Source organism: Miniopterus natalensis, chromosome 10 (genome assembly GCF_054644295.1).
Source record: "Miniopterus natalensis isolate mMinNat1 chromosome 10, mMinNat1.hap1, whole genome shotgun sequence".
Classification (NCBI taxonomy): Eukaryota; Metazoa; Chordata; class Mammalia; order Chiroptera; family Miniopteridae; genus Miniopterus; species Miniopterus natalensis.
Window position 1 is genome coordinate 55,581,767 of NC_142090.1, and position 24,571 is coordinate 55,606,337.

Below are 24,571 nucleotides of genomic sequence, written 5' to 3' on the forward strand. Positions count from 1 at the left end.
TAGTCAACTGAAAACCTATTAAAAACAATAAGCACACTTAGAAAGGTAATTATCCAAAAATGAATAGCTTTCCTAGGTCAAAATTATAACTAGTTAGAAATATAATGGAAGAAAAATACCTAGTCATAATATCAATCTCAAACTCAATGAAAAAAAACTATAAAATTCCACCAAATGAAATAAAAAAATATGAGGAGAGATAATATTCAAGCCCAGCTCCACAAAAGCCTCACCAGTCAGAAGTGAGACGCCAGCACCATGACAGTGACCGTGGGTTACTGGGACATCCGTGGGCTGGCTCATACCACTCACTGCCTGCTTCTGGGGTTCATAGGTTCACTCGACAAGAAGTTCATGATGGGGGTCGCTCCTGACTATGACAGAAGCCAATACCCGAGTGAAAAGTTCAAGCTGGGCCTGCACTTCCCCAATCTGCCCTACTCACTGACGGAGCTCACAGGCTCACCCAGGGCAATGCCACCCTTCACTGCATCGCTGGCCAGCGCACCTCCGTGGGGAGATGGAAAAGGAGGTGACTCCACGGACATTTTGGAGAATGAGGTTATGGACATCCGAAAGTACACGATCAGGGGCTGCTACAGCCCTGACCTTGAGAAACTGAAGCCTGAGGTTTTTGAAGATGCTTCCTGAAAAGATGAAGCTCTTCTCACAGTTTCTGGGGAAGTGGTCTTGGTTTGCAGGGGACAAGCTGGCCCATGTGGATTTCCTGGCTTATGACTTCCCGGCTGTGCTGTGTATATTCGAGCCCGAGTGTTTGGATGCATTGCTGAACCTGAGACTTTGTGGTCTGCTTGGGGGGCCTGAGGAAGATCTCTGCTTACAGGAAGTCCAGCCCCTTCTTCCCAACACCCGTGTGCTCAAAGATTGTCATGTGAGGTCAACACATAGGGCCTGTAAGTCCAGGTACTGGGAGCGAGGAGCACACAGGGGCCCTGGAGAACAGCTGGACCTCCCTACCCCCCAGTACCAGCAGCCTTATCCTTTTATTCCTTCTCATTCGCCCCCACTCGGGTCCTATTTGGCCCCTTTCCCTTCCCCAATCCCAGTTCACTAGGGATGTTAGCTCTCCAGCACCCCCTTTTCTCAGTGAAGTCTTCTCCCTGACGTTTTCCTTACTGCACTAAGTTAGAGCCATCCAGCCAGACTGACCTTCCTTTCAGTGCTTGCTCTGGTTTGAGGAGTGGGACCCAGAACCCTGTCTGTAGAGCTCAGCCTGAGCTCCCACCTCCGCCCTGAAGACCAGTGTTGCCTGGGTGCGCAGGCCCTGCTTCCCCAGCATGTCTGATTCCCAGTAGAGCCTTAATCTCTCAATTTCTCTCTCTCTCTCTCTCTCTCTCTCTCTCTCTCTCTCACACACACACTCACACACACACTCACACAAACACACACAGAATATGTAAGGAAATAAAAAGACACACCAGGATCTTAGGACAACACAAATATTGCACAGATGTTCATTTCTTTCTATTTTCTTTTTAAAAAAATGTTTTTGTTGATTTTAGAGAGAGAGGAAGGGAGAGGGATAGAGACAAACATCAACGTGAGAGAAACATCAATCAGCTGCCTCCTGGACGCCCTCCCTACGGGAGACTGAGCCCGAACCCTGGGCATGTGCCCTGACTGGGAATCAAACTGATGACCTCTGCAGATTTACTATCATGAGCACAAATCTTTACTACAAACACAAAATTACTATTTAAAAAATATTACATGATAAATTTAATATTTCAGATCAGTATGGAAAAGAGGGATCATTTAGTAAGTAGAATTGGACAAATGGCTAATCATTTGGAAAAAAATTAATTTATATTCTAATTTCACACCTTCATGTATTCCATATAGAGGAACATTTTTTTCATTCAAAAAATATGTATTGAATACTAACAACGATGTGTCAGATGCTAAACATAACGAATGTGATATCTGTCTGCCTATAGTCATAGTACATACAAATTTTTACAGAACATGTTTTTAAATGAGAACAATAGAGGAACTATGTTTAATGTAAAAAGAAACCATAAAATATCTGTGTAATGTTGGGGGTGGCAAAGGCCTTTCTAAAATGACCTAAGGAAAAAGAAATAAAAGAAAAGATTGATTAATTTAAGTTATATAAACACATTTTCACTATCTCTATATACAATAACTCTATAGGCACCACAAACATGGCAACAATAAACTAGAAGAAGTATTTGCCTTACATACAGTAAACCAGTATGAAAATAAGCCACTATCAAAAAGACTAATTCTCCTTTGGAAAATATAGGTAAAGAAAATGAATAGATAAAACCTCAAGACAAAATATAAGTGACCAATAAGCACATGAAATAAATACACAATTTTGCTACTGATAAAAAATATAAATAAGACATTTCTCTTTGCTTATTATGGAAACACAGAAGAGGAAAGTGGGTAGAAAACAAAATTGATGTGCTGGAGAATGCTGACAACACCTTTGATGTAAAATAATTCAGTCTGGTACAATAAAAGGCTAAGGTCCTAATCTAAAGAGAAGAGTAAAAGGGAGGAGAAAAATTAAAGAACTGCTACATTCTTTAAGACAATCAGGTGATTGTCTTGCTAGTTCCAAAGGCTGAACTCATTCCACATATTTTATAAGCATTGTGGGGATTCCCTTTTCTCCACAATCTCTCCAACACTTGTTATTGCTTGTCTTGTTGATAATAGCCATTGTAACAGGTGTGAAGTGGTTTCTCACTGTATTTTTTATTTGTATTTCCCTAATTTCTAGTGAGGTGGAGCATCTTTTCATACATCTATTGGCGATTTGTATATCTTCTTAGGAGAGGTATCTGTTCAGGTCCCCTGCCCATTTTTTAATTGGGTTGTTTGGTTTTAAGTTTTAAGAATTCTTTCTATATTCTGGACATTAAACCTTTGCTAGAGCTATTGTTTGCAAATATCTTCTCCTATTTGGTGAACTGCCTCTGTGTTTTATTGTCAGTTTCTTTTGCTGGTGGGAATATAAACTGGTACAATCACTATGGAAAACAGTATAGAGGTTCGGCAAAAAATTATGAATAGAGTTACCATATGACCCAGCAATCCCTCTTCTGGGTATCTACCTGAAAAACTCAAAAACAGGTATTTGCAAAGATATATGCACCCCTATGTTCATCGCAGCATTATTCATGGTGAACAAGACATGGAGACAAGTAAAGTGTCCTTCGATAGAGAATTGGATAAAGAGGGTGTGGTACATATACATAATGGAACACATTAAAAAAGATGAAATACTGCAATTTGCAAAAACATGAATGGACCTTGAAAAAAGTATGCTAAGTGAAATAAGTCAGTCGGAAAAAGCTAAGAACCATATGATTTCACTCGTATGTGGGATATAAAAACTGAAACTTGTGAGCATAGATAGCAGTGTGGTGGTTCCCAGAGGGAAGTGGATGGGGAGTGGGGGATGAACGGGTGCCTAATATATGGTAACAGGAGAAGATATGACTGTGGGTGGTGGGCACACAGTGCAATACACAGATCTTGTATCAGAAATGTACACTTGAAACCCTATTAACCAAAGCCACCCCCATAAATTTAATTTTAAAAAACAAAGCATTATGGAAGCCTTTCAAACTCTCTTAGAGACTCTACATTCCACAAGTGATGTAATTGGTCATTGTACACAACCCTTCTTGAGTCTTATGCACTATGTATGCAAAGCAGAGGTATTGTGTTTAAGACTCCCCTAGAGTTACTCTCTCTACTTTCAATAAAGCAGTACAACATGTTAAGAAAAAGAATGTATCCATTTTATATCCAATAGAGGAAGATTTTAATCTTGGCTCTTACTGTATGACTTTCTGCAAGTTACTTAGCACAAGTCTCTGTTTCCTTATTTGTAAATGGCAGGATATTACAGACCCTATTTCAGAGAATGGCTCTGAATGATTAATCGATGATATTATTCCATGCACTGTCTGGAGTCTGTAATTTTTGGTTTGTTAACACCCCTCTCCAAGATAGAAAAGAAAAAAGAAAAGGAAAGAAAAGAAAAAAGAAAGAAAAGAAAAGAAAAGAAAAGAAAAGAAAAGAAAAGAAAAGAAAAGAAAAGAAAAGAAAAAAGAAAAAAAGAAGAAAAGAAGAAAAGAAAAAGCCCTCTAAAATAAGGGCCCATACTGCTCTCTTAAAGAAATATAAGACCAAACCCATCTTGTTTTGATCAGACTTTACCCAAAGAATAGGCCTTTTTACAAAGAACAGCCCATAATGCCAGTGTCACCAGCTGGACCCTATTGTACTAACATATTTTGTATTCCCTTGACCTTGACCCTCTCTGCCACCCCCTTCCATGATGCCCTCTGGAGCTTTTGCTCTGTGACCAATACTACCTTATGGTCTCCACTCCTGAATGGTTCCCCCACCCTCTTTTCTCAGTGGAAACCTGGATCTCCCCTGATGGCTCCACTTCCCTTGTACTTTCAAACGGATGTTTTTGTTTTGTTTTTAAATATTTTCATCCCTTTCATACCTCAGGGCCAGAGGAGTAGTGTTCTCCCTGGTTTCTATTGTGACTTCTAGACCATTATTTCTCCACCCTCTTGTAAAAAGCAAGCAAACCAACAAAATTTGCTCTCAGTCCTTGAGGTTTAGATTATTTGACAGGATTGTCATTTACTAATCTCCCACTTACTCCCCCTAAATTATTGACGATAACACAGCAGCTATTGTGGGTTCCAAATTCCACCACAATTCTGGGTGACGTCATAACAACATAAATGCCAATTCAACACTGACTTCTGATTCTTTTTTTTTTTTTTACCTCCTTTCATCACCAGACATACCCCTCTACTGCCACACATTACCATGATTGCAAACCTTGGATTTTGTCATCACTCATGACTGCTCTAATTCCAAAATTGTTCATTCAAGTATAATACTCCCTGACCACAATCTCTAATCTCATCTCCCAGTTTGTTTATTTAACTATATCCATTAGGATTATTCTTTGAACTCAATAGGTGTCCAGTCTTTTGACCCCTCTTCTCTACCCCAACGTATCACTTCTCTCTTCTTTTCCTCTATATCCAACTTAAATTACATTAGAATCACACTCTTGTTAATATTCCAAACTTCCTTTTATTTATGACTTTTCCTTTTACCCTCTATAACATTTCAGTCCTGCATGAAGTGAACATCTTTCTGATTACCTGCATGCCAGCAGCCTAACTGTTCTGGACCAAATGCTCGTGTTCCCCCCAAATTCATACATTGAGCCTTTAACGCTCAATGTGATGTTATTTGGATTTGGAACCTTTGGAAGGTAATTAGGGTTAGATTACATCATCAGAGTAGTCCCTAATGATGGGATTAGTGACCTTCTGAGAGATACCAGAACGGTTTGTTCTCTCTTCACCCCCTACCTTACCCTCTGCACACAAAGAAGAGGCCATACGAGCACATAGGGAGATGGTGGCCACCCACAAGCCAGAAAGAGAGTCCTCACCAGGAAACAAATCAGCTGGCACTTTGATCTTGGACTTCTGAGCCTCTAGAACTGTGAAAAAATAAATCTCTGTTGTTTAAGCCACCCAGACTATGATATTTTTTTATGGCAGCCCTCTAAGACACTAACAATATTGAAGAAAGTCACACAATAGAGTGGATGTGTCTTATAAATTCATCATTACCAATCTTAAATGGGTTCTCAAACATTGACCAGGAGTCCTCAATTTTATTAGTCAGTTTGTACTACTACTCATTATTTTCTAGATAAAGCAGAAGGTATGAGATGGGAACCTCCCAACTTTCTAATAATAAAAAAATCAAAACTACTTACATCTGTACACATACTCCCACCATTCTCTCTGATTACAACTGAGAATTGGTATCTTTAAGCAAAGCTTAATCCATCCATCTGTACCTTGAATCCCATTGCTTCTCTGAGTTCTCACTTTTGATTACTTTTTCCCTCTTGCTTTTCTAACCTTTCCCTGCCAGTGGATTCATTTTACCAGCTTTAAAATGTGCTCAAGTTACTTCGGTGAAAAGTAACCATACAATAGAGATAAAATACTAATATCCCTCTACTCGACATTCCCCAATGCCACTCCCCTTTTTCCCCCTCCTTTACAACTTTTTAAGAGTTATGTGATTCCTACTTCCCACTGATGCTTTTACAGGCTCCTATTTGGCTCTCACCTTCATTGTTCTATTGAAACAGTGCTTATTGATCTGTGTGCTGTAAAGGCAAATAGCTTTTTGTCTCTGATATGAGTTTCAAGTATGTTTTCTCAGCTTATCATTTTACTTTAGCTTTTGTTTATGCAGAAACTTGCTTTGTAGATTTTTTTAAAAAGTTTGTGTCTTCAGTTTTATCAATCTTTTCTGTATGGCTATTGGGTTTGGATGTACTTAGAAAGTCCACTTCTTTGAGATTAACATAAACAATGGTTTATAGCATTTTACACTTGAGGACATTTTACATGTTTTAGTTGTAATTTTGTCTTTTCTGATGAAGAGAAAGAGGAGGTTGGGAAAATGGTGCATGAATGTGGTCTGCCCATCCAGTTCTATAGAATGCTTATAGATTAAATTTGGCATCTACAGTTTTCATTATTTTTATTGTGAGTCTTCTTGCATCTCTAAGTAAGCTTTGTGCACAGGCTCAGATAAATAAAATGAAGAATTGTAACAGCTGCCAAAAGAAGTTCAAAAAGTAGTGTGAAAACTCATGTGGTTCTATAGTAGTATTATACTTTGTACTGAATATAATTGGTTAATTATTTCTAGAATAGTAATCTAGAGAAAAAATGTGACCCAGGATATATTGCTCAGGATAATTAAGAAAAAGTTTTATCAAATAAGACCCCCATGTGACAGTTTAACGACACGCTGTACATATAAAAAATGGCTTGTTTTAAGGCAAAATCTTGTGCAGTAAGTACCAATGTCAACTGAATCACCCTAAAAGTAGATTTGAAAAATAACATTGTTAACTAATCATCTCAGATGTTGTTTTATTAAGTCTCCAGTCATAAATATAAATTCATAGTACCAATAACCTGAATATGTACTTGAGGCTAGAAAGCTAATTTTGAGAATAATGACACCTCACTTTTCTCTATTTGACATGATCATTTGGTTTTGTCTTCTTGGTGTTTCAGACATGTGTGTTCTCTCCCTCCTCCCAGGACAAACCAGTCTGGTGTCTAGTAATTTTCTTGATAATTGATGGCTTTCCACTCTTCTCCCTATGCAGTTTTAATCCCATGTTTAAACAACAATTTCAATTTAAGTAGTATTGTCATTGACAGTGCAAATATTTTGCTGAGACTGCCTGCATAGCCAGTGCATCTGTTTCCTGATGGCTACTTCTGAATTCAAACTTTTGGGGTTGCCTGAAGAGACAAGTTAAGTTGGAGCTCCTGGGAGGGTAATCCTTCTATCAAGTTTCTAGGTCACTATAGAGCAGACAAGAAATGTTTGGGAACCCTTCTACTTTTATTGGTAAAAGATAAAATTTAAAGGCTGTCTAAATTATTTTCTTATAATTTTAATGTGTAAGTATTTATTGTAGTAAATTAATTAAGACAAATATTTCCCCCCACACAAAGTTTTATTATATTGCGATTAGATTTAGTAGCTGAAAGAGCTTAGTCTTTGCCTTGATCATTTAAAATAGAGATTTAAAAATTTTTACAACCTCAGAAATTAGTAGTCTACAGTGCCATTAAACAAAATTCTGTATTTTAAAAGCATTCAACACAGAGTCTCTACCTCCTATAGTACTTTGTATAATATATGTGAAGTACGGAGATATCTACACTAAACTATATATCCTATAACATTCTTTGACAGAAAATGCAAAACCAGAGGCAGGATTTATATGGATTTTGGAGCCACCCAAACCAAAATTTCAGTAAAATAATGCCGAAGGTGTTTTCAAGTTAAATTTAATAAATATTCATTGAAACGCTGTTCTATGCACAGCGCCCTACTAGGTAGGCCCCATAGGGATATGCAAAGGGAGGTGAACAGGCGACTCCGGTGGGTGCCAGAGAACGCAGGGCCCCAAGCTAGGATCTCCCCGCCAGAAGACTGGGGTGGGGGTGGGGGTGGGGGTGGGGAAGCTCTGGAAAAGCGGGCGCTAGGTTCCGAGCACGCGTGACGAGGGCGGCACTGCCAGCCTCTCCCAGGGAGCCCCTCAGGGAAGGCCAAACTGCCCCTAGGCTCACTGTCCCCCACCCAGCTCCGGGGCCGCTGTCCAGGAGGGTAGAAGGGCGCAGGGAGAAGACTGCCACCCGCCCCGGGAGTCCGTCGGTCCGCGCTGCAGGCAGTGCTGGGGACACTGTAGGAGCGACGTGGTCTTGGGGGGGTGTGTGTATAAGAAATCCCACCATCAGACGCCCCAAGAGGGATGTTCTAGGAGCCATTTTCCTCCTTTGAGCTACTTGTTGTTGTTCGTCTGTCCAGGAGGGAGCATTAGCACAAAAGACCCCGCTACCTTCCTGGGAGTCAGGCTCCGAGGCTCGGCGCGGGAGCCTGCGCGGCTGCATTCCCGGTGCCTTAGCTCGGATGCCACGGATTCGGGCTAACGATCAGCGGTTTAAAGCTAGAGATCCCCGCGGTTAAAGCCAGGCTCCAGGTGAGGGTCAGTAAACAGCTCGGGTCCCCCGGGGACCCTGCGTCCCGCAATCCTTACGCCAGCAGCCGCGCGGCTCCCCCGCGTGCCGTCAGCACCGAGCCGGCCGCGCGCGAGCCCGGCGCCTTGACAGCTGCCCACGCGCCGGGGCGGAGCTAGAGCGGCTGCTTTTAAGGTTCGCGGGGAAGGCCCCGCCCCCTGAGCCCCGCGATTGGCTCCGGGGGTGGCGTTGGCCTGATAGGTGCAGGGCGGGCGGGGCTGTGCGCGTGAGGCCCGCCGTCTCACCCCCGCGGCCGGGGCTAGGGAGTTAGTGGCCCCGGAGTGCGGGTGGGTGGGCGCGTGGGGTCGGCGGGCACGTGCGCGCGCCTGCAGCCGCGGTCCCGCGGGACCGAGCGGAGCGCCCGTCGCCGACCAGCGCGCGCAGCCTGGCGGTCGGGGGCGCGCGCGAGGGCGAGGGGTGGTGCGTGCGTGTGTGCGCGTGAGTGCGCGCGAGTGTGAGTGTGTGTGTGTGTGTAACTCGTGTGCGGAGCTCGAGTCCTCAGCCCCCGGTGTCCTCCCCCCCCGCTGTCTCCCACATCCTCCCGGTGTCCCCGCGGCCCCAGGGTGGCACACAGGGCGAGAGCCTGGAGGCAGGTGTGGGGGTGGGGCGGGCGGGGTCGCACGAGACAAAAGGTGCGCGGGGTCAGCCCGCCATGGCCTCCCGCAGCCTGGGGGGCCTGAGCGGGAGCCGCGGCGGGGGCGGCAGCTGCAAGAAGAGCCTGAGCGCCCGCAATGCCGCGGTGGAGAGGAGGAACCTGATTACCGTGTGCAGGTACGGCGGCCGGCGGCTCGGGGGAAGGGAAGGGGGGGGAAGGGAAGGGAGGGGGCCCCGGCGCCGCGGGCTGGGGGCTCTGGGGGAGCGCGGGCCCCGGGGGTCACGAGACCCCCGGCTGCAGCCCTGCGCCCCAGCCTCTGCAGCGCCGGGTGTGTGGCGGGTCCGGGCGCCCCGCGAGGGGCGGGGGTCTGGGCACAGCTGGGGCCCCGGACTTTCCGTGGGTTCCAGGCTGGAGGCTGCCTGGGGTACGGCTTGGGGCGGGGCTGGAGCAGGGTTTGTTTTGAATGTGCGGTCGCGAGTGAAAGGGGGCAGGGGCAGAGCGCTCCCATTTAGTGCGCGCCTAGCCGCCGGCCAGCCTCTGGTGGAGCGGTCCTCACCCGGGTGATTGTTTACTGTGTTGTCTCAAAACCAGTGTGCGTTCTGTTCTTGTGTTGGCTTGTTTGCATATAGAGTCAGTCATTTCATGCCGCAGACACCGGAGTGGCCACTACACGCCGGTGTGTGTGTGTGTGTGCGTGTGTGTGTGTGTGTTTCCTCTCCACTTTAAATTGCAGTGCTGGTGCTGTTTCTGCAGTTGTCAAGAGTGGGACTGTGGAGGGCATCTAGTCTACTTGTCAGTGGTTTATTCCAAGGTCTGCCTTTCCTTAAATGTTTTCTAATTATAAATGTAGTATTTCTTTACAAAATATAGAAACATGAAAGGAATCATTACTATCTAAAACAGGAATTACAGTTTATACAAGGAATAATTACTGTCTATAATAACTTATTTTTAATATGCTGATATATTTTCTTTAAGTCTTATTTCTGAGTATTAAAAAAATTGAAGTCCTAGGCATCCATTTCTTAGGAACTTATTTGAACAATTGTTTTAAATTTACTGTACTTTGTTCAATCAAACCCCTCATCATCAGCCATCAGTAATCCTCTAAGAATCAGAGAATGATGAAACCTTTTCCTCCTATGCAGTTTATATTTGTATTTTTCTTTTCTTTGTATAACAATGTGTTTAGCATCTTTGCATAACACGCATATTTATACTAGGACGTATACTCAATAACTTTGAGTGACTTTTTTGTTTTTTTAACTTGGACCATTACAAATGTTTGCCTTTCTAGCAGAAAGACCTGCCTCACTGACTGTTATGGCACTGGGGTTGTAAACAGTAAAATTATATGAAATCTTTTTAATTTACCATTTGTGCTGTCTAGGATGCAACCTTTTGACAAAGATAGGCTATATTAAATTTTTTTAACTTAGGAAAATATTTTTTAAGTTAGGTAAATAGAACAATTTTCTTACCTTTATTTTACAGATATTCAAAATAATTAGTTTTTTTTTAAAAAGAGGATGGTTTCTATCAGGCTCCAACATATGCAGTGCTTCTTAGGGTAATGTATTTCGTGAAAGCTTCATCAGAGTTAAACTTCACAGAGCAGCATCCTTGTCTGCTTTTTGCTGAGTCTTTTTTTTTTTTTTTTAATTCTTTCTACTATAGCATCTGACACTCAGTAAATATTTATTGAATGAATAAATTCAGTGGTTGGTACTCTTCCTTTTGCTTCTCTATTTTTGTCATGACTGGTTTTAGGTCATTTAATGTTCATTTGCTCCCTCTTCAGAGGCAGTTTAGGAGAAGAAAGGGACTTGTATCTAAACCTTATTTAAATTACATTTCAAGTTATGTTTAAGAAATTTTAACCTCTCTTACAGATTTGTGTGGAGAGCTTTCTTGACTAGCTGTTTTTTATTATTTTTATTTGCATAATTATTCTTTTCGGCTGTGAAATGAATATAACTGCTGACTTTAGTTACAGTTTACACATAATTTTAGTATTGTAGCTAAAATAAATTTCAATTTCTAGTTTAGATTTCAACCTTTATTTATGTGGGTAATATTACTAAGGCTGTTCTTTATGTCCAAATAATTGATGGTGCATATAAATTATCATCCCTGGTCTAGTAAGGAGATCTATTTGATAGGCTTTGTCTAAAAGGCTTTTACTTTTTTGGAAAAAAGTCACTATAGGCCATTTGGCTGTTTTAAGTAACCCCACTTCAAATTCAGCAAAACAAACAAATCAATATTTATGTGTTTCTGTCACTTTTCTCTTCCTTTTAGAGTTACCAAACTCTGAGCATCTCATCCATCTCTTACAATGAGTTTATTTCTTAATTTTTACATATCAAGTCAGAGGTCATTCGATATTTATATTGGGAAGTTGGTTTAGTGGAAGTCTAATTGAGTTCTACGTTTACTTTTCTTTAAATAATTGTATGTCCTTTAATAAGACATGCAACCTTCCCATTTTCCAGTTTTCTCATCTGTAAAATAACCTTGTACTAGTTCATTGCTAACCTTCAACGACAGCCCTAAAACTGATGATAGTCTTCAAGCAAAATGTGTTCATACTTGGTTTTGAATTTTTCTAAATATGAGCAAGGTAATGGTAGATACGTGTTTAATGGTAGATAGATGAGGTATGTGCGTTTTTGTCTGTAAACAAAAACATTTCATTTTGTAATTCTCTAATGATGTCCTAGAAAAATTGGAAACCAAACCAAACCAAAGCAAACCAAAGCAAACCAAACCCTTCACACACACTGTCATTCTTGTGTATCTATTAATACTTATGCAGTAATGCCTTTCCTTACTCCTTAAACAATTTTAGGCATGTGCTCAACTTAGGTTTAAAATGTTATTATATAACCACACAGTTCTTTAGTTTAAAAACATCTTATACAAGAATAATATTACTAGAGCTCACTTTACCTTTCTACCAAGGATGAAGACTGTGTTTCCCCTCCTGGGGCTGGAGCTGAAACACTGACTCCCTGGAGCAGCCCAGACTAGAGCTGAGTTGTCTAGCTGGAAAGAGGCTTCACTCCAGGGCTTCCTTGCCCCAGGGCCTCCTTACAGAGCTGTTCCACAGCCATGCTGTTCTCACAGTCCTGTTCGTATTAAAATTGAGCTGTTTGCACTGAATAAAGTTTCTTCTTCACTGCACCCCAAATTGGGGATTCCTGTTGGTGTTGAATTGGTGCCAATAACCATTGGTTGACAGTTCTAATAGTATTATTTTGGTGGAATGTTTAGAGTTCTCTCTATATAGTATCATGCCATATTCAAATGACTTCTTCCTTTGTCATTTGGATGCCTTTTATTTCTTTTTCTTGTCTTATTTCTGTGGCTAGTGAAGGTTACTTCTTAGAACCACTTGAGCAGTGGCTTCAGCCTAGCCCCCCCCCCCCAGGTCTTACTGGGGACACCATCCATAGGAGGATCACTAAAGGAGGAGCAGGAGCTGGGCAGGGTCTGGTGGTAGAACCACAAGGAGCAGGTGGGCCTTGGGCAGGGGGGGCACAAGCTGGGGGCTGGCATGAGGGCTGCAGGTTCTGGTGTCCAGAGGCCCAGCCACTACAGCACCCCCATCAACTGAGCTGTACCTAGAGTATTTCATTTTGGGAGATACTAATGTAATTGACGTGTTTTACATTTCAAATTCCACTTGTTCATTGCTGGTATATAGGAAAGTGAAAAAACCACCACCACCAATATTGCTATATATTGAGCTTTGGAATGGAATTGAATTGAGTTGAATTTTGATTCATTGTGATTGTGTGTGTAATTATTTCATGAGGGGTTTTTTCAGTGAAAATTTATATATTGTGGACTAAAAATACTTGGGTGATTCTTATCTCGGCAAGTAAGTACAGTTCTATCATATCTTTCATAGATTATGGAGAGAAAATAAATCATTTGAGGAATCTAATTATTCCACACTCAATTCTAAAATATTCAGACTGACTTTGCTTCCGTATACCAACTAGTATTTTCCCCTCATATACTCTACCAGTAAGAACTTTGAAAAATTAAATTGTTAAAGCCCTTAGGCATTTTTAAAAACCTTCATTCTTCATCCATTGAAAATCAGGTATTATTCATTTTTTCTGTTATTTTTAAGCTTCATAGGTTATTGAAAAGCTTACATATTACTTTGATTTTAGTTCTTTTGATAATAGAGAATTAAAATCTAAATTCTCTTTCTTTGGCTTAACATTGTTTTATGAGAAAAGTATTAAAATGTATGTGCTTAAGTATGTGTGCATAAACAGATTTAAAAATAAAATTTGTTAAACTCTTAAATTAATACTTTAAGAGAAACTCTCCACACAAAGTCATAATTTTCCTGTCTTGTGGCTAGAGGACTGATGAGCGATTTAAGGAGATAGTGTGATGAGCTAAGCAGAGTGGGGACAAATGATGATTTTTAAAATAAACTACTTTTAATAACATGTACATAGTTGTCCTAGTTTTCTATTGGTCAAGATATTATTTCATAACTTGAATGTGTTTCAAATAACATAAACACCTCATTTTTCCAGTGTAGCCTGAGAATGAGGTGCTCACATTTTCCATGTAACTAATGTTTGAGTTAAGCTTAAAATTCTCCCATCAACTATAGTGCTTTGCTCAGCATTTACTGTGGAGTATAGTCTTCTGTATAACTGCAGCTTCTAATTTAAGTGCTCAAATTGAAAGCGTAGTAAACAGCAATATTTTGAATATTTTGGAAGAATTGCTTTTAGAAAAGGGTTACGTATTTTCCTACCCTCTTTAAAAGACTCTGTGTAGCATAATATAATCCTGTTGATGACCTTACTCTGGATCTGTTTCTATGACTATATCCTGTGCAATGACTGTCTTTGGAGATTCTTGAGGTACATAGAGCTTTTTGCTACATGGCCCCAAAAGATTGTGTTCAGACTTCATCTGCTTTTGCATTTGCTGTCTCTTCCTACCAAGTTAGCTGTTATTTTTTACAACTCTGCTTATTTCTAACAGCTCTTTGTGCTTTCTCCATCCTTTGCTTCCATCCTGACTTGCTCATTATGATTGGCTGTGAACTAGGAAAGCAGATAAGTGAATTTATCATGTGTTAAAAAATAAAAATAACAAAGGCACCCAGAGGCCTGAGTTAACATTCTGGTTACTGAATAATCAGAAAAAAGTCTATTCCTGTGTTTGAAGTTGGTGAATGAAGTGCAGGTATGTATGAAATGTTACCGAGTATTATTGGTGATATAAGCCTTTGAATAACTTTAAATTCAGCGACTTACTCTTCTTGTTACTATTTGCTTTAGTATACCTCATAAGACTTCATACCTTCGCTACAGTGAATTATATTTTTGGGTAAGCTCTGTCATGCTCTGTGTACTAGAACTTGGGTTGGGACTTTGATCAACATTAGTTATGTTGCTTTGGAGCAGGTTCTGTATTTCTAAGGATTCTTAAAGTTCTAACAGTAGGTGTTCACAGTGGTGGTAGGATGATCATCTTTTCAGCTATTAGTCCTAGGTAGGCTTCTCAGCATTCACAGGAGGTCAGTATGTCTTCCCGTAGCTAAACGGGGTTCATATTCAACTGACAACAGAGAATAGCTGTTCCCCACACATTTTGTAGAAACTATTATCTTAACTTCACTGCTGATGGATAAATGTCAGAAGCTCAGTTGAGAGACAAGATATTCAAAGAAGAATATGTGAAACTTATCCACTCTTGTATTCAGTCTTACAGTCTTGTAAAATATATTCTGGGTCAGTCCAAATCATCAGAGAGCAGCTGGGTACGCAAGCTGCATTGCTTCGCACTCTTCTGTCCCCAGTTGCTTTTGCCCAATTGTGTATTGATAAGATTCCATCTGCCTACATTGAGGGTCATCAGAAGAAGCAGTCACAGGGGATCTTCTTATAAGTTGTTGTCAAGGACATTGTTTATTATGTCAAAAAGTATCTTCTTTTGTGAAGATTTATATGAAAAATACCTGTCTTATTTTAATGACAGTAATTGTATCTCTAAGCATTTGATTTATTTATATCTATTAAACCCAAATGAATGTATAAATGACAACTCTTTTTCTCATACAGCTGTTAGGAATTTTAGTATTAAATTTGTGACCAACCTCTAAAACAGATATTGATCATCATAGTAATTTATTGAGCCTATTCCTAGCTACACTTTGCTTCTATTTTTCATATAGATTTTTATTGACTTATAATATGCATATAGAAATGTGCATGTAGCATAAGTGGGCAGCTCAGTGAATTTTTTGCAAAGGACACAAATTGTAACAAGACAAAGAACATTACTCAAAGGAAAGGAAATCACTATCTCAGAAAGACATCGGCACCTACTTGTTTTATTGCAGCATTACTTATAGTAACCAAGACATGGAAACAACCTAAGTGTCCATCAGTGGATGAATGGATAAAGAAAATGTAGGTATGTATGCACAATGGAATATTATTCAGCCATAAAAAAGAAGGAAATCCTGCCATTCGCAGGATTGGATAGACCTTGAGGGCATTATGCTAAGTGAAATAAGTCAGATAAAGACAAATAAATACTGTATGATCTCACTTATATGTGGAATCTTAAAAAAAAAAATCAAACTCGTAGAAACAGAACAGATTGGTGGTTGCCAGATGTGGGGGTGGGGGTGGGGGTGGGGAATGGGTAAAAGGGTGAAGGTGGTCAGAAGGTACAGATTTCCAGTTTTTAGTTAAATAAGTCCTGAGGATGTAGTAGTAGTAGTAATAATAATAATAATAATAAAGAACATTACCCAAGTCTCCAGAATTTTTTTCTTACCTTCTTTCAGTTACTACCCCCATTAAGGGTAACCACTCCTGGCTTTTAACACTATGGTTTAGTTTTGCCTCTTTTTGAATTTATGGAATAATACAGTATGTACCTTTTTTTATTTAGCTCAACATTATTTGTGAGATTCATCTTTTTTGTTGCATGTAGCTGTAGTTTATTTTCATTGTTGTATGTCATTCCATTGTTTGAATATATCACAGTTTATTCATTCTACTTGATGGACATTTGAGTTGTTTTTACTTTTTGACTATTACTAATTGAATATTCATGAATATTCATTTTGGTAACTATACGTACATATTTCAGGTATAGACCTAGGAGTGGAATTGCTGGGTCATAGGGCATGCATATGTTCAGTTTCAGTAGATACAGTTTTCCAAAGGAGTTGTACCAATGTATCTACTAGTGAGCAATGTATAAGAGTTCCAGTTGCTCTACATCCTCACTATTAGTTTACTTTTTTCTGTCTTTTGTTTTAGCCATTCTGGTGTGTTTGTTGGGGTGTCACGTGCTGAAGTTAAGCACCTTTCCATAAGTCTATGGGCCATTTGAAGATGCTCTTTTGTGAAGTGCCAATTCAAGTGATTCATCAACTAGGATCTCTGACTTGTTTGTTTGATATATAGTTTTTGTATATTCTGTATGCAGGACTTAAACGGGTTATATGTAATACAGATATCTTCTCCCATTTGGTGGCTTGATTTTTCATTCTCTGTATCGTGTGTTTTGATTAATAGAAGTTTTTAATTATAAAGTAGTCCATACATTTTCTTCATGGTTAGTGTTTACTGTGACCTGTTTAAGAAATCAGCCTACTCCAAAGTAATGAAAATATTCTCCTGTTTTCTTTTAGAAGCTTTATTGATTTACTCTTTTTACATTTATATCCACAACTCACCTGTAGTTTATTTTGTTTTTGCTGTGAGGTATAAGGGTCAAGATTTAATATTTTCCTTTAGGAAAATCAGTTAACCTAGTACAATTTATTTAAATGACCATGCTTTCCTATATCAACTGTCACATTTATAAATCAGGTGACTGGGTCATTTGTGTATTTGCCTCTGCATTCTCTCTTCTGTTACATTAGTCTAGTTGTCTCTCCTGGAGGTAATATCATACTGTCATAACAACTATATATTGTGTCTTGATGTTTGGCAGTGTAAGTTCTCTAGCTTTATTGTTCAAGATTGTCTTGGCTGTTCTTGGCCTTTGCAAACTAAATTTTGGAATCACCTTATTAATTTCCATTAAAAATCTGGCATTTTTATTAAGATTGCACTGAATCTATAAATTTGGGGAAAACTATCATCTTTATAATATTAACACTTACATGCAATTTATGAACATAAATATCCCTTCATGTATTTAACTTCTGAAATTTTTCTCAAAAATGTTTTTTAGTTTTGAATATATAAATATTATACACACTTTTAGACTTATTTTTCCATATTTGATAGTTTTATATTACTGTAACATTATTTAAAATACTTTTTATTTTATTTTTTGTAGATATATAGACATGAAGTTGACCTTTTAAAATATTATGTTTTTAATTTATTAATTTTACCATATTTTAAAATTCTAACAGATTTTCTGCAGTATTTTTTAACATTCTACTTATACAGTCATCTGCTTGTTTTATTTCTTCCTTTTTCACACTTTATGCTTCCTGTTTCTTGTCTTACTGCACTAGCTAGGACCCAGTATTGCAGAAAGCATTAATAATTTTACCATTAAGTAGGATATTTGCCGTAGGTTTTTCTTCATTCCCTTGTATTTCTAGATTGCCAAGAACTTTTATCATAAGTGGATTCTGAATACTATATTGTCAAATGTTTTTTTCTGTCTATCAAGATGAGCAAATTATTTCTCTCCCTTTTTTTTATGTTAATGTAGTGAATTATATGATTGACTTTTGAATGCTAAACCACTCTGGAATAAAAACCAGTTGTGTTATCTTTTTTACATATCTTCGCATTTGATGAGTTTTTGGAATTTTTGAATATTTGTTCATGGAAGAGGTTGGTCTGTAATTGTTTTCTCTTATGTCTAGTTTTGTCTAGTTTTGTTATTAAGATTATCTGACCTTAATAAAACAAGTTGGGAAATGTTCTTTTATTCTGTTCTGTAGAAGAGCTAGTGTAAGATTAATATTTATTTCTTAAACTTTTAGAAGAATTCACCAGGGATGAAATCTGAACTGCAAATTGTGTTTGTGGGCGACTTTTAGTAACAAATTTAATTTATTTAATAAATACAGAACAAGTCAGACTTCCTGTTTCTTCTATCAGTTTCAGCAAATTCTTCTAGTTATGCACTCATTTCATTTATATGAATGGAAAAGGTGAAGGGGAGTAAGGCATACAAATTTCCAGCTATAAAGTAAATAAGTCAGGTGGATATTGTACACTTGAAACTAATATAATACTGTATATCAACCATACTTTAATAAATATTAAACTTAGAGCTTTCCTTAGTATTCTTTTAATATTTTTTATTTCTTAAAAAATCTGTAGTAATTTTCCATTTTTGTCTCCTGATATTGGTAGTCTCTGCTTTCCCCCCCTTTTTTTTTCTTTCTAGGAGTTTATAAAATTCCTTAATTTTTTCAAGGAATCAACCTTTGGCTTTGTTTATTTTTTCTGTTGTACATTTGTTTCTTAATTTATTGATTTCTCTTCTTGTCTTTATTATTTCCTTCCTTCCACTTTCTTTCAGTTTAAGTTCCTCTTCTTTATCTAATTTCTTGAGATGGGAGTTTTACAGCCTTTCAGTTTTTCAGCTTTCTTTTCTAATGTATGCATTTTAAGGCTACAAATTCCCTTGTTTGACATTGCTATGGGATAGCAAACAAGATTTTAAATGTTGTATCCTCATTATTTATTAGTTTTAGCTGTTTTCTAATTCCTATTGGGACTTCTTTGATGCATGGTTTATTTAAAAAGGTTGTTTAACTTTCAAACACTTGAGGATTTTCTGTTTTTAGTTATTGATTTCTAACTTAATTCCACTGTGCAGGAACATATTCTGAAAGATTTTAACATTTGAAATTTTGTTTATGTGTGCTTTATGATGCAACATATGGTTAATTTTGATATTTCATGTGCATTCAGAAAGAATATATATTCTGTCATTGTTGACTGCATAATCTATATATACCAGTTAGATCTAGTATGTTAATTGTGTTGTTCATATCTTCTGTATCTTTACTAGTTTTTTGTATGCTTAGTCTGTTTGGTATTGAGAGAGATGTATTAAAGTCTATCTCTCTGAGTGAAAATTTGTCTATCCATTTAGTTCTGTCATTATTTGCTGTAAATATTTTGCTGCTCTGTTACTAGGTGTGTACAGATTTAGAACTGTGAACCCTTCCTAGCGGTTTGATTGCTTTGTCATCATGAAATGTCCTTTATCTCAAATACTGTTAGTGACTTAAAGTCTATTTTGTCTTCTGTTAATATATTAGTTAAAACAGCTTTCTTCTAGTTATGTTTGTATATTTTTCCATTCTTTATTTCAATCTTTCTGGGTTCTTACATTTCAAGTGTCTCTTGTAGGCACTATAGAATGGAATTTTGCATTTTATCTAGTTTTTTATTTATTTAGAATATTTAACCTATTTATATTTAATGCTATTTTATTTGGGTTTACAAGCTACCATTTTGCTGTTTATTTTTTGCTCACTTTTTTCCCTTTTCTTGCTTGCTTTTATCAGTACAGTACTATTCCATTTATTCCACTATTCCAGTTTTCCTCTCTCTGAACTTGTTAGTCATATATTCTTTTTCTTTCATATATATATATAGGGTGGGCAAGAGTAGGTTTACAGTTGTTCATATGGAAAATAATACAACAATTAATAAATAATAGTATAAAAATAAACTCTCTGTGTTTCACATACTCACAACTGTAAACCTACATTTGCTCACCCCTGTATATTTGATTTCTATTCTCTGGCATTTACCCTTGATTTATTACAGTCTAATACAAATTTAACGTTTACTACTTCTCCAGTAATGTTGGAACCATTTATTCCCTCTCATACTAGATATACTTTTAAAATCTACATATATTTTAAATTCTGAAAGATTATTTTATTACTGTATTTTACATTCGATATTCAGGCAACAAACACTTTTATTTATGTACATATTTACCCTTTTTATTGCTCTTCCATCACTTTTGGAAAAATTTTGATTAGTATCTTCTTATACTTCAATTACATGTATTTTAAACTTCACCAGGTCTTACATGACTCATATTCTTTTCTGTATTTTTTATTCTTTTGTCTCTATATACTTCATTTAGTATATTTTCTATTGACTTCCTGCTCCTTAATCATGTCTTCTGCTCTTTCTCATCTATTGTTCAACTCATCAAATAAGTTTTTAATTTCAGATAGTTCTAGAATTTCTATTTGATTCTTTTTAAATAGACTAATCCTCTGATAAAAAATACCTATTTTTTTATCTATATCCATCTTTTTCTTTATTCTCTTGAATACATTAATCATAGTTATTTTAACGTTCTCATCATTGATTTAGAATAATTGGATCATCTTTTTAAAAAAAATGTTTTTATTGATTTTTAGAGAGAGAGGAAGGGAGAAAGAGAGAGAGAGAAACATCATCAGTCGGCTGCCTCCTGCATGCCCCCTACTGGGGATCAAGCTTGCAAATTGATCAGTGTGATATACTGTATTAACAAAATAAAGGATAAAAATCATGTGATCATTTCAATAGATGCAGACAAAGCTTTTACAATATATAACGTCCATTTATTATTAGAACACTCAATAGAATGGGTGTGGAAGGAAAGTATGACAACATAATAAAGGCCATATATGACAAACCCTCAGCTAATATCTTACTCAGTGGTAAGAAACTGAAAGCTTTTCCTCTAAGATCAGGAACAAGATAAGGATGCCCACTTTCACCACTATTATTAAACACAGTGCTAGAAATCCTAGCCAGAGCAATCAGGCAAGAAAAAGAAATAAAAGGTATCAAATTGAGAGTTAAGTAAAATTCTCACTTTTTGCAGATGACATGATTCTTTTTGTAGAAAACCTAACAATTCCACCAAAAAGCTATTAGGAACAGTAAATAAATATATTAAAGTTGAAGGATTCAAAATCAATGTACAAAAAATCCATTGTGTTCCTATATACTTTATGTGAATATATGTGTGTATAGTACTAATGGAGAGCCTTAAATAATAAAGGGGAATTTCCACTTTTTAAATAATTTCTTTCCAATTAACAAAGTAATTTAACAAAGTAATAATTTTAGTTTTGATTTTGTCACTTTTTTGCTTTTTAATTATTTGTAGCTACAATTACGTTACAAATTTATAAACTATGGAAGGAATGGACTTAATGTGGATATAATGAAGATATTTTTAAGCATGGATTTGGTAAATATCTTATTTTCTTGGTATGTTGCCAAAGGGAAAAATGTAGTTCATGCTTTCTTAGGTTTGAAGGTTTTAGTCACAATCATTCTTTCTTATTTCCAAGCTACACAAAAATTTCCTTTGGACACTGAAGGTGGGAAAGAGAATATTTTAAGATAGAGACATTTTAAAACTGCACTTAAGGCTTCTGTCAAGATGGTGGTGTAGGTAAATGCGGTACTCCCATCCTCTCACAACCACATCAAAATTACAACAGAACTGCAGAACAACCATCATGCAGAACCACCTTAAATCTAGCTGAACTAGCTGAACCCAAGTCCTATAACTAAGGATATAAAGAAGAGGCCACATCCAGACTGGTAGGAGGGGTGGAGACATTGAACAGGCTTGTCCCATACCCACATGTCAGTTAAAAATCGGAGGGATAGCTTCACTGAGGAGGTCCCCATGAGGACTGAGGGGTCCAAGCCCCACATCAGGTCATGAGCACAGGATTCCAGTGCCAGGAAGAGAAGTCCCCATAACTTCAGGCTGTGAAAATCAGTGGGGATTGTGGCTGAGTGACACAGAGGCTGTTGGAGTCCCAGGCATTCTTCTTAAAGGGCCCAGGCACACACTTACTCAAACTCTCTCTCACTCTGAGCTCCAGCACTGGGGCTGCAGCTCGAAAGGTGTCAGGGATATAAAGGGATGAACTGAATTATCTGGCTTTGGGGCAGGGGTTGGTGTGGTAGCTTTGTTTCAGGCAGAAGTGCTGCCGTAGGCCCTTGTTCTTTTGCTGAGCCCTTCCCCCACAGAGTTGGCAGTCAGGCACCATATCTGAGTCTCCTGACTAACAATGTTCACTCTACTCTGGTGATTCCCTGAGACACCGCCCTACCCAACTTGTAGGCCCAAGCCACTTCAAGTGACTTTTCCATATAAACCTGTTTTGGCTCATGCTGCGGATTTCCTCCAAATCCCTCAAACGATCACAAACCCCAAACAAGGAGCATCTGATCTCAGTGTTCTCTTGCTAAGTGTCCCCAGGCCAGCATAGTGGTAGTCTGCCTCAGCAGCTTGGTCTCTCCCAGTTGGCACCTTGACGCCCAGCAGAAGTAAGCAGCCATTTGCAGATCACTTATAGCTCATACCAAGTGACTCTGGGCAGGGTACATGCAGGCTGACCTTGGCCTGCATCTCCCGGGAGGCCCGAGAGCCAGTGCACTCAGTGGACAGCTTTAGACCACACTGGAGCTCCACCCAGCCACCTTCACTAGCAATATATTCAAGGGGAGGACTGACTCATCAGGCACCAGAGCCCCACTTGTCCTGTTCTGTGGGGTCAGCCCCTGCACAGTAGCTCCTCTGCTGTAGTTGAGGCCAGTCCTTGCACCCAATTGTCCTGGGGATAAGTCTCTCCCATTTATGTGCCAACAGCAATCAAGGTTCAACTACAGTAGGAGGGTGCACACAGCCCACACAGGTGGCATACTCCCCAGCTTGGGTGACTGGGAAAGCTGTGCCACTGGGCCCTACAGGACACCTACTATATGAGGCTACTCCACCAAGTCTGGGAGATGTAGCAGCTCTACCTAATACATAGAAACAAACAAAGGGAAGTAGCCAAAATGAGGAGACAAAGAACCATATCCCAAATGAAAGAACAGAACAAAACTCCAGAAAAAGAACTAAATAAAGTGGGGACAAGCAATGTACCAAATGCAGAGTTCAAAACACTGGTTATAAGTATCCTCAGTGAACTTAGTGGAAGAGTAGATGAACTCAGTGAGAACTTCAACATAAAGATAGGAAACATAAAAATGAAGAGAGAAAACATAAAAAGAACTGATCAGAAATGAAGACTGTGATAACTGAAATGAGGAATACATTATAGGGGACTGACAGTGGAGTAGATGAAGCAGAGGCTCAAATAAATGATTTGGAAGATCAGAACAGCAAAAAGAAAAAAGAATTTTAAAAAATGAGGATAGTTTAAGGGACCCTTGGGAAAACATCAAGCATACCAACATTCACATCTTGGGGGTGCTGGAAGAAGAGAGTAAGGAACTGAAAGCCTATTTGAAAAATAATTACAGAAACTTTCCTACCCTGGTGAAGGAAATAGACATATAAGTCCAGGAAGCACAGAGAGTCCCAAACAGGATGAACCCAAAGATGCCCATGTCAAGACACATCATAATTAAAATGCCAAAGGTTAAAGATACAGAAAAAATCTTAAAAGCAGCAAGACAAAAGCAGTTAGTTACCTATAAGGGAACTCCCATAAGACTGTCGGCTGTTTCTCAGCAGAAACTTTTTAGGCCAGAAGGGATTGGCACAAAATATTCCAAGTGACAAAACCAGGGACCTACAGCCAAGATTACTCTACCCAGCAAAGCTATCATTTAGAATTGAAGGACATATAAAGAGCTTCCTAGACAAGAAAAAGCTAAAGGAGTTTATCATCACCAAAATGTTATAAAAAATGGTAAAAGGTCTTCTTTAAGAAGAAAAAAGATAAAAAATATGAATGATAAAATAGAAATAAAGACATGTATCAACAATTACTTTAAATGCGAATCGGTTAAATGCTCCATTCAAAAGACATAGGTGGTTGAATGGATAACAAAACAAGACCCGTACATATGCAGACTACAAGGGACTTGCTTCAGATTGAAAGACACACAGAGACTGAAAGTAAAGGGATAAAATAAGATATTTTATGAAAATGGAAACAAACAAAAGCTGGAGTAGCAATACTTATACCAGACAAAATAGACTTTAAAACAAAGACTACAACAAAAGACAAAGAAGGACCCAGCAATTCTACTTCTGGGTGTTTATCCAAAGAAACCTAAAACACTAAATTGAAAAGACATATTCATTGCAGCATTATTTACAGTAGCCAAGATATGGAAGCAACCTAAGTGTCCATCGATGGATGAATGGATAAAGAAGCATTGCATATATACAGTGAAATATGACTCAGCCATAAAAAAAAGAAATCTCCCCATCTACAGCAACATGGGTGGACCTAGAGGGTATTGCACTGAGTGAAATAAGA

At 38.4% G+C, this 24,571-nt stretch overlaps 1 protein-coding gene and 1 pseudogene across 7 annotated transcripts in view; both read left to right on the plus strand.

The window, feature by feature from the left end:
* The first annotated feature begins 258 nt into the window (after positions 1 to 258).
* LOC107541657 (glutathione S-transferase Mu 5 pseudogene) lies at positions 259 to 896 on the plus strand (annotated as a pseudogene).
* Positions 897 to 9,324: 8,428 nt separating this feature from the next.
* Positions 9,325 to 24,571, plus strand: part of RUNDC3B (RUN domain containing 3B) — a 115,940-nt gene continuing 100,693 nt past the window's right edge. For all 7 annotated transcript variants that reach the window (XM_087821130.1, XM_087821131.1, XM_087821135.1 and 4 more), the window contains exon 1: positions 9,325 to 9,443. In XM_087821130.1, coding sequence (XP_087677256.1) covers positions 9,325 to 9,443 — 119 coding nt within the window. The remainder of the gene's footprint in view (positions 9,444 to 24,571) is intronic.